This window comes from Otolemur garnettii, unplaced genomic scaffold (assembly GCF_000181295.1).
Source record: "Otolemur garnettii isolate 467f Iridium unplaced genomic scaffold, OtoGar3 scaffold00012, whole genome shotgun sequence".
Lineage (NCBI taxonomy): Eukaryota > Metazoa > Chordata > Mammalia > Primates > Galagidae > Otolemur > Otolemur garnettii.
Window position 1 is genome coordinate 27,826,477 of NW_003852407.1, and position 11,273 is coordinate 27,837,749.

The 11,273-nt window shown below is 46.8% G+C and overlaps 1 protein-coding gene across 1 annotated transcript in view; it reads right to left on the reverse strand.

Moving 5' to 3' along the window:
- The window catches only part of CABLES1 (Cdk5 and Abl enzyme substrate 1), a 102,033-nt gene extending 91,485 nt beyond the window's left edge, over window positions 1-10,548 (reverse strand). Inside the window, exon 1 of the mRNA XM_023510249.1 lies at window positions 10,502-10,548. Coding sequence (XP_023366017.1) covers window positions 10,502-10,512 — 11 coding nt within the window. The 5' untranslated portion in view covers window positions 10,513-10,548. The remainder of the gene's footprint in view (window positions 1-10,501) is intronic.
- Between the last annotated feature and the right edge of the window lie 725 nt (window positions 10,549-11,273).

Sequence of the window (11,273 nt, forward strand, 5' to 3'; positions counted from 1 at the left end):
GGTCTTTTTTTGCCCTTAAGTGAAAATAAACAATTCAAGAACATATGTAAAGCGTGATACCATTTTAAAACTAAGTATATGTATATACAGATTACATATAGATGTTAGACAGTCCTCAGACCCTCTGAGAGCAGAGGTGGTAGCTGCCTCATGTGCTAGCCCAGAGCCTGCTTCACAATACAGTTCAAGAAACTGTATGTATGTAATTCCAGCACTCCAGGAGGCCATTTTGGGTGGATTGCCTGAGCTCAGGGCTAGGAGACCCCCTGAGCAAGAGTGAGAGCTCGTCTCTAAAAATAGCCAGGTGTTGTGGTGGGAGTCTGTAGTCCTAGCTGCTTGGGAGGCTGAAGCAAGAGGATTGCTTGAACCAGAATTTCAGGTTGCTGTGAGCTATGAAGATACCACACTCTACCAGGGGCAATACATTGAGACTTCATCTTAAAAAAAAACAAAAAAAAAAACAACAGGGAACAGATAGATGGAAGACAGAGCCCACCCAAGGAGCAAGTGTACCCAAACTCAGCAGCATGTGATTATAGAGGGTTTACTTAGTGTTTTTTGATTGTCGTTCCTTTTAACACAACTGTAATTTACATATAACATTTCTGGAAGATAGCACCCCACACAAGACTAGTATTTTGGGAGAAAATATGAAGACACGATTTATAAAGTGAGGGTTTTTTTTATGTTTTCAAACTGTTTATCAGAGTCTGCAGGCCAGCTGCTATTTAGATAGGGCCTTCACTAATGAGGGAGTCTGAGAATGAAGACCAGACAGGGCATCGGCCCCCCTGGAAGTACATCAGGGAACCGTATGGGGGCGACGACCAGGACCACCTTCCCCCACACCTGGATGAACTCAACATGCCTCCTGGACCAGCAGGCCGACAGGCGACAGGCCCTGCAGGGCCTCACACAGCAAGAGGTGCACCCACACCCTGGGCTCGGCACACACCCGGGGTGGAGGGTCTTGTAAAAGACAACTTTGCCCATGTCTTTTCCATTCCTCAATTCAAGACTCTAGTAATCCATCATCCACCAAAACAGCTACTTGAAAATCAAAACATTTTTTGAAAGTTCTGGCTTGAGAACTTATGTAATTTTATCTTATTTACATAATTTCAAAGTAGCCATTAAGAGTTACCTTGTGATTCTCCAGGGAGATGAAAGAGTCCCACTGTCCTGTGTGATGTGCCCAGTTAAAAAAAGAGAGAGAGAGAGAGAAGGAAAGAAAACAAACCTTAATCATTTTCTCTACCTAAATTCTTAGCTTTAGAAGAAATGAGGGAAAGACCCACAACCATAAATTCTATGGAGAAACCTACAGAGACTGCAACAGCAGACTAACTTTAATCTTGCTAGGAGCAACAACCTTTTGTCTGTGCATGTGTGTTAATTATTTATTTTTAAACTTAAACAGATGTCTTTTATAAGCTCACATAGTCGGGATCATCTGACTGGAATCTATTTAGCTGTGTATCTCAAACCGTTGCCTCAGGCAGAATAAACAGACACAGAAGAATGAATCGCTTGTTTGCTGATAAAAAGTTTATACAGTAGAAAAGAAAACTAGGGTAAAAGGTCTCCTTAAAACACGTCGCCAACTACTTGCTTATAGGGAAGGTGCCCTTTTCTCTCAAGAAAATAGTTTTCTAACAATAGTACTTCAGTAAACTCACTCATACAAGCAAGTTAGGCTAGGCAAAGTTTAACATTAGACCAATAGGCCAAATAGGAACTTTGGGCTGTAGATTTTGTGTAAGATAATAACAGAACCCCTTCCCCCGCCTTGGCCTGGAAAGTTCCAAGACCTTGTCTCCACGAAAGCAAAGAGGAATTTCCTAAGATACTCTTGTAGACTTTGCCCTATTTATTCTAACTATTTATTTATTTATTCCAAGCATCCCCCCGAAGATTAATTTTGCGCTGCTTAACTGTGAGGCCAGGATCAAATAACTCTACTTCCTTTTTGTCTTCTGCGGGGGATGTGAAAGGCATCACATCTGGGTGTGCCTGGCTGCCTGAGACCTGCTTAGAAAGGTGTACTCTCCCCCACCCCACCCCTTGGGGCATAAGACTCCTGTTTACTGACTTCTTCACCAGACACCGTGTAGAAGGAGGGGAAGGAAAACCAGCAGTTTTAAATATAGTTCAGTAGTTGTGAAAATGGCGCTTTGGGAGTGGAATGGAAATTCACTCTTTCTATGACTAATCATGTTCCATTTTGTCACACTCCTAATCTCATCCTCTGTTACTTACATTTTCACACATTCAAGGTAGGGACTATTAAATCTGGCAGGTGCCCATGAATATTTGCGCATCTGATTAGCCATCCACTCACCAAAAATGATGCGGCCTTCACAAAAAGGTCTGTTTAATCTGCTCACTGCTGACAGTTAAACTGGATAAATAAAGCTCTAAACCAGATTTTCCAGGCCCGAACCATGTAACCCAAACAGATCAAAAGGACTGGAAAAATTGCAAAATCCCTTCCTGGCTCTGCACCATGCAACGACAACCACACCATACCATTTCCCTAATTTATTTCGAGTCAGCACTGATGGGCCCAGCACGCCTTCCCTGAGTGCCTACCGCTGAATGATCACAGCTGAAGCTCAGAGGGCCCACAGGGTGGCAGGCACGGATCTAGGCGCTAAACATGAATTAACTCACTGCGGTCCCACATGTTAGGTGTTATTACTATTTTAAATTTACAAATAAAGAAACCCAGAATCACAAAGGTTTAACTTTATCTATAAACTGCCCAAAGCGCCACAGGTGGAGGGGTAGCCAAGGCCGGATTCAAACCTAGAGGTCTGGCTTTGAGATTCAGGCAACTCATCACAAAGCCATGCTGCCTTTCATCTGATTAAATCATACAGGAATGCTCGGGAAGAAGGTAACTTTTTAAACAGTACTGAAATACGATGCCAGCATTTAAATTCTGTCGTTTAAGGTGCGTGCCCTACCCCAGACATTCAAAGCCTGATTATCTTCTGCTGGAGATGCAAAAGGCATCAGACCCCACCTTCTTCCCGCTGTGGCTGTGGATCAGGTCAGCACTGTGAGTTTTGGCCTCCTTGTCAATAACGAGATGATATTAAGCCAGCCCTTCCCGGTTCAAGGGTATTACAAGGAATAAATGGGACCGGCTGAGGCAGGCCCTCTAAGAACAGACTCTTTCCTGGACCCGCCCACCTAGGCTAATACACATCTGGATAAAGTGCAGCAGAGCCTCATGATAACCCGATTCTGCATTTGCAAGTCCACCCACTTGCTGCAATTTATTCATAACCCCGAAACCAACACACACGGCACTGTCATGGTCACTTGCAGAGTGGCCAAAATGTCTAGTTACCCACGTAAAGATTCCTAGCTGAGGGGAAAAGGCAACCCTCTGCCCCCTTGTTTTGGCTCTTATTTATCCTTTTCTTGGCACTTTTAATGCCACTTTTTGGCGTGTTTCTTCATTTTGCTTTAAAATGGCCCCAAGCACAGTGCGGAAGTGCTGTCTGGTGTTCCCAGGCAGGAGGAGGCTGCCATGCGCCTCATGAGAAAATCCGTGTTAGAAAATAGAAGCTCGGGATGCGGTACACTGCTGTTTGTGAGTCCAACGTTGAATCAGCAACATATAGTAAATAAGGGGTCTTTAAACAGTCACATCCATGACACAAGGTCATGTACTGACTACACGATGAAAATGTTGTGACCAGAGGTTTCAGGGAGACTCACCATGTATTTCCCCAGGAGCCACAGTTTGTATTCTCTAATTCAGTGATTACAGCAACGTCATAAAACAAACTACTCTGAGGAATGGGAATTGACTTTATTAGCTACAATTTTTTTTTCTTTTTTGAGACAGAGTCTCACTCTGCCACCCTGGATAGAGTGCTGTGGCATCATAGCTCCGCAACCACAAACTCTTAGGCTCAAAATATCCTCCTGCCTCAGCCTCCCAAGTAGCTGGGACTGCAGGCACCCACTATGATGCCTGGCTAGTTTTTCTATTTTTAGTAGAGATGGGTCTCACTCTTGTTCAGACTGGTCTCCTACTCCTGAGCTCAGGCAATCCACCTGCCTTGGCCTTCCAGAGTGCTAGGATTATAGGAGATTTTATAATAGAAATCTCCCTTAGAGCAGAGGCTGCCAGCGCAGGAGGACAGAGCACAGACATGGTGTCCAGAGTTCTGGCTCTGAAGAGGAAACACAGTCTTGGTGCTCACTGTCTCCCTGGGTTTCTAGGTCTCTTTTTCACAGCTGAGAAGCCTGTGGCCCAGACAGCAGGGATGAGAGCTCTTATCCTCTCATTCCAACATCCTGGGGCTCAGAAGCACACAGCAGCCTCTCCTCTCTCGGCATCAGGTTAAAGTTCCTTCTTGTCAACCTGAGAGTCCATGGCCAGCCTGCTGGAGGAAATACCAAGGCCCGCCTTGGGGTGTGAAGGGGGTTGGCAGACTCTCAAAGGAGCCCCTCTCTATTCTAGATGGCCTCATTCCACTCATACCAACCTACCTGCTGGCCCACGTCTGGACTCATATTTCTGTTCTAGGCTGGGCCTCACCAGAGTCTGACGGCATCCAAGGTCCCTGTCAGAACAGACTCAGCTATCCCTGTCCAGGTGACCCTGACAACTTACTGGGAAAACCAGCATACGTTCCTGCCTGGCAGCACCTCTTAGAAAGCATTCAAGGGCTGAGGCAGAGGTGTCAGACGTTCAAAACTCATTTTATGAGTCATTCAAAGGCCAACAAGAAAAACGGAAACACTGTTCAGATCAAACCTATGACTCAAAATGAAAGGCCACTTCTTTAAGCCACAGGGGGAAACGTGCACCGCCACCATGATTGGGAGATCCTGCCACACGGAGACCACAAGCCACTGCAGCCCCAGACAGAAATACTCCCATGTTTCCCCTCAGCCCTGAGGTGGAAGGAAAATGGAAACGGGGCAACCAGCTCTGGACATGGCTATACAAGGCCGAACTTACTCCCAGAGCAGGCGGGAGATGCCCGGGCTAATAACATGTCACTTCGATTACTTCTGCCAGAGTTATAAAAAGAAACCAGAGACTTCCTCCCTTGGGCATCTTTTGTTAATTGCCATTTATAAAAGTTGTTTTCTAGACCTGTAATATACATTATTTTCCCTTTGAAAACAAAAAGAAACTCCGAAAATACCAATCAGCATTCCAAATGGCAAAGTGATTTGTTTTCCAACTCACACTCTCAGATCGGCTTGGGAGTCTGTCTGAAACGCGGGCATCTGGTACCAATTTGTGACAATATAAAATCAAAGCTGAACTCCTATGTAAATATTGTTTTTCTTTTTTTTTATATTCCAGATTTCACCAGCCTGCAAGTATCTTATTCATTTCCTTATATTTCAGTCTTGACTTTTATTTTCCTGGCTCCAAAAGAACTGAAGTTACACATAACGAACTCTGCGCCTCTTCCTAAACTCCACGGGCTAAATGCTTTCCGGTTCTGTGAAATACTGCTCACAGGAGCACTGGATTGAAATACATCGTTCCCATCGCTTCTGGTCCACCAGACCCTCAAGTATTCATTTGTGTTTGCAGCAAACAGGGGCCAATAAAACAAGAGTCATTCTGTATACATGAGCAGTAGAACCTCTGTAAGTTGACCACCCAAAGGACTGTACCAAACTGGTCAACATAAGGAACCAGGCCTACTGCACTGATGCATGCATGTGGTGTAGGCTGGTCTATGCAGTTAGGTCAACTTAAGGAGGTGGTCAATACCGGGAAGTGGTCAGCTACGGAGGTTCTATGGTAGTGGCTTCCCACCAACAGGGGCAGGATTGGCCGGTAACTCGTACACAGCAGATGTTCTCAGTGAAAGCGCCAGTGAAGGCAGGCATCAACACAAAACACGTGGATCATAAAACAGAACTCATTTTGTTCAAGAGGAAACTTGTTCAGGTTGAAAATGTTACATGTGTCAAAAGGCAACAGAGCAGAGTTGGGCTTCAGAGTTAAAGGGGATGCCCGTGCTGTCAGCTCCCCGTGATTTGGTGAGAAAAATCAACTCTCCGAAGTTTGAATCCCTTTATGTGTTGGTATCAGCCCCTATAAAATCTGTAAACCACCAGCAGGGTACCTGAGATGTAATAATTACACCAGGTATCTATGGAGAACTATATTCCAGAGACTGTGACAAGTGCTTTACAGAGATCAGAGAGTCGACTCTTTGTAGTCACAGGAGGCATCTGGTTATCACATGTTATCTCCCACTCTTCACAGATGATAACTGAGGCTCAAGGAGATTAGGAACTCACCTACAGCTACACACCCAGGAAAGGGCAGATCTGGGATGTGAAGTGACCTCTATATGGACAGGTAGGTCATAAAGTGAGGACTCAGCAAGCAAGTCATTATTACAAAAAAAAAAAAAAAAAGCCTAAAACAAAAAAACACTTAATAAAATAGGAGAAAGTCGCAGCAGTATCTGTGAGACCACACCCCAGCCTTACTCTGACACACACAGCAAGTCCAAATCTTGGGTACACGGGGTGCTAGTTTAGTTACCAGATGGTGATGCCGTTTCCAGGAGGCATCTTTCTTCTCCTGGAGAACAGGCCTCTCTTGCTCACACTTCAGCACCTGGTAATTAGGTGCAAATATGTGCAAGTTGAACTAGGAATGCTTGAAAAATCTAACGATCTTGCTCTAAAATGTTTTTAATAAGAAGAAAATATGTTTTTTAATTGAAATTAAATGAATGAGATCTGATTCGGGGTATATATTTTTTAATTGGTTTGTTCAACATTTACCTTACGAGGTCGTATTAAAAATTTTAGGCCAAATAAGTTGAGAATGAGTGGAAAACTTGGAATGATCCCTAAGCATAAACATTATTTTCCACTTTGGGAGGAAAAGAAAATTGTCCATATGTATTTATATATCTTCCATCAAAAAGTTATATGATCCTGCAGATATAGTATTACCTTGAACTGTTAGGAGAGTCGAGGAACAAGACTGGAGGAAAAGACAGAACGGGACTTCTTTGCTTGCATGATTTTGCTCCCAAGTGGTATTTTCTAAACTCCTAAGGTTGGATCTTGCCAGGCCTTCCTCCTGACCCAGAGATGGCACTGCCACCCAATCAGTCTCCTCAGTACTTACCTCTCGCCCGCTCCACATCCAGCCCGTCTTCAACCCATTCCACTGTGTCCTAAGACTCTGCCAAACCCACTCACTCCTCCCCACCCCATCACTACCACTGTGGCCCACATGTCCTCCCTGGATCACAACAACCGAGTGTCTCTTGTTTATTCACCCCCTCTGCTCCTCCTGTCTGCCCCAGTCCTCATCAACTACCTGATGTCTGTTCATCCTGAGATCTCCCTGATCCACAGTCTCTTCAACCAGCTGTCCCCACCACTATGGGGTCAAATCCACCCTGCTCTTATTACAAGCCAAGAACATTGAGGCCATCCCCTCTGTGGTCCACCCCTACCTGCAGCCTTCTACGCATCAGGTGATTATTCAAGAATCTCTATCCAATTAGATATAAGGTCCATGATGGCAGGGGCCATCCAAGTCACTTGTAAGTTCTAGAAATTCTACCTCCAAATGCACCTTGAGTCCATCAGCCCCTCACCATCTCCAGTCCAGGCCACTGTGTCCCTCAGCAGGATGCTGTTTCCTGGATGCAAGAAGCTCCCACATCCAGCAAAAGCCAGAGCACACCACTCCCTGCAGCTTCCAATAAAATGAGTGCTCTTCGCATTACAGGGCCCTGCTCAATTTTTTTTTTTGTTTGTTTGTTTGTTGCAGTTTTGGGCTGGGGCTGGGTTTGAACCCACCACCTCCAGCATATGGGGCTGGCGCCCTACTCCTTTGAGCCACAGGCCCTGCTCAATTTTTTTTTTTTTTTGTTTGTTTGTTGCAGTTTTGGGCTGGGGCTGGGTTTGAACCCACCACCTCCAGCATATGGGGCTGGCGCCCTACTCCTTTGAGCCACAGGCGCCGCCCCACCCTGCCCAATTCTTGCGTCTGTCATCATGCCCCTCCAACCTGGCCTGCCTTCTCTTCCTTAACAGATCAAGCTCACTGACATCTCAGAGCCCCAAGGCCTGAAACCTGGGTCCCACCTGTGGCTAACTGCTTTCTCACCTTCCTCTGAAAGGCCTTTCCAGACCACTGTTTCTAACAGATGTTCACAGACCCCCAATGGCTCCCTCCAGAGCACCCTCCAGAATTTATTTGTAATTTTTTTGGTCTCCCTTTTCCCCTACCCCCATCTCTAGGATAAGACACATGGTGGAAGAGGCCCCATCTTTCTGGTGCACCCAAGTCCCCAGAGCTTAGCACAGGGCAGAGGCTCTCAACAAATCCACTTGAATACTTTAAAAAACTGCTAAGACCTTAAGATGGAGGCAGATATAAAATACTTTAGGATACAGATGAGGGAACAGACACAAGAAGGCAAGGAAAGCTAATGCAGAAGGGACTCTCCAGAGTCTCCAAGTTCACCAGAGATGAAATGGGGCCATGCCAGTGGGCAAGGAACCTAACAGTGATTATATGGAGCCTCCAACCTGAATTACCTGGACTCCCAGAAAGCCCCATGCCAGATCTGTGCTAGGATGAAAGCTTGGAAGTAAAAATATTTCACATAGCACTAGACATTGTGCACGTCTTCCAGAAGGTCTATGGTGCTGTCCCCAAACTCGCGTGGGCATCAGACACACGCTGAGGGCTTGCTGAAGCCCAGATTCTGGCCCTGCCCCAGAGTTTCCAGTTCAGGAAAGCAGAGACAAAGGCTGGGTTGCATTTCTAAGAAGTTCCTGGGTGCTGCTGGTCCAGGGAGCACATTCTATAGCAGTGCCAAAGAACTGAACAAAAACAGAAGCATCCAGGTTAGAGTTTTAAGATTTTCCCCAAAATTCCATGGAACCTCAGCCACCTACAGATCCTTCCCCCAATATGGACTCAGCGCTGGGCTTTCTGTCCACTCCCAAGGGCCAGGAAGAGGAAGGCAGGTTCCTTCTTGCAGGGCAGGGCAGTCCCAGCTCTACCCCCAAGATGCTGCTGGCTATCTCTTCCGTAGGGCTCATGGGACCAACTACTTGGACAAAGAGGTGGTTTACATGGCTTAAAACAACAGAAACCTACTCTCTCGTAGGCTAGAAGAGGCTAGAAGTCAACAATTAGGGTGTTGGCAGAGTTGATCCCTTCTGGAGCCCCAAGGCAGACCCTTCCTTGCTCCTTCCACGTTGGAGTGCTGGTGGCCATCCTTGGTTGCCGACCCTCGACGCCAATTCCTGTCTCAGTCTCTTTATGGTGTTCTCGTCTTTCTTCTGTGTGTTCATGTGGCCTCTTAGGAGGACACTAGTCATTGGATTTAGGGCCCAGTCTACCATGATCTCATCTTAACTAGTTAGATCAGCGAAGACCTTATTTCCTAAGTCCCATTTTGAGGTTCCAGGTGGGTGTGAACTGGGGGGGGTACTATTCAACCTGGTACACACCACATGATTAAAAAATAAGGTGCTGTAGAGGTGGGGGACATCAGGGGCAGTGGGTGGTGATGTGCTGAAAGACATGGCCAAAATCCAAGCAGTGACCCAGGACCACAGTGAAAAGCTAGAGTCTCGCGAGTCAGCTGAAGTCTCGGGCCACAGCACAGCCTTTGGCCCTCAAGCCCCACCCTTCCTGCGGGCTCCTACACCAGCTTTGCTAACTAGTCTCCTGTAGAGAGAATTTCCAGCGTCCACGAACTGCCTGAAACGCTTTCTAAAACTCAGTGCATGTAGAAGTAGACACACTCCCTGGAAGTACAGATTTGGGATGTGCACAGGCTCATTTTTCCAAAAAGACAACTAGGATGCCAAAAAGAGTTGTTTTGAGAACAGAAAGCACCTCTATGGCTTCCTTCCTCATTCGGCCCGCCACCATAGTTCAGGAAAACCCAGCTCTGCTCACACCTGTCCCTGCACCCAAGCCTCCCTTCTTGTCTGAAATAAAGCTCACCTACTTTAAGGGAGCATCCGGTGTGCTCTGCCATCATGCACCCCTGTGAAATCACAGCTGCCCTGTGGGCTCAGTTCTAAAGCCACTTTCAGGACAGCCACCACTCCCAACGCACGTGGCCCCTGACCCATCCTGTTGCCCAGGACCTCAGATGCTGTGCACAATGGCTCTTCTCTCCACCCCTGCACACAGATGCACATGCAGAGTTGACAATGAATTCCCTGCTGACCCAATGCCAAACAGGCTCCACCTGGGAGCCCTGGGCAAAGCCCCAGCCGGGGGCTCAGAGAGAAAAGGTGAGAGCCATGTGCAGAGGGGGAACAGAGGTGAAGGGTGACACCAAGTCCCCAGAGAAGCATACAACTATGACACCACATGCCACGGCCACTCAGGCCACGTTAGGGGATCCTACTTAGAAGCAGAGACTGAGCAGGAGGCACAAGACCACAGAATGCAGATCAGGGCTCTGCAAAGGGAGAATGTCTTCTGGAACCGTCTCCCTACCTGTGCCCCATGAGGGCTGCAGGGACCCTCCAGGCCAGGCAGCGTCTTCCGTGGGCCTGCATGTGGACAAGCCTGGTTGTCTCCTCACAGCCTCGCTGCTCTGCAGGTATCATGACATGATGAACATGTAAATTCACCCTGCCTTGTTTCATTTTGGCAATGGAAATTGACAAGACTCCAGTGTAAACTGGGGTGAAATGGCAGTTCCTAACAGAGGGGGACTGTTTTCCTTTGCTGCTCTAACTACTACCTATGAAACTAAAACAATGCAGTGACTTATCTCTTCTGGGTACCACAGCATCAGCTCCTCTGGATCTCAGCAGACCGTGTCAAAAATATCTCAACTGCTTCTGACACGGTGTGGAACACTGTGCAATTGTGAATGGAAACAAAGCCACAGCTTTACTGCTTTAATCACTGAGGACCCAAACCCTCCCGGGGGTTCCATGTTGCATTGTGCAATCTCCTTTTAACACTTGCAAAACACCAAAAAGAAAGGATTTTTATCCCCATTCCACAGGTAAAGACACTGAGGCTCAGAAGGGTTAGTTGAGTTGCCCAAAAGGTGCCACCAAGTGGCTGGGCTGTGAACTCCAAAGCTGGTCCTTCCCCTCTTGTATCTGCTCACCCATTTTGCAGAGGACTTGTGGCAGGGGTGTGGGAATGGAGGAAGAACTCACTCCCTGTGGGAAGAACTGACCCAAACTACTATCCAGAGAGAGCTGTCATTTTAAGGAAAATTTTCCATGCCTGAGCCCCAAACCAAGGTTCT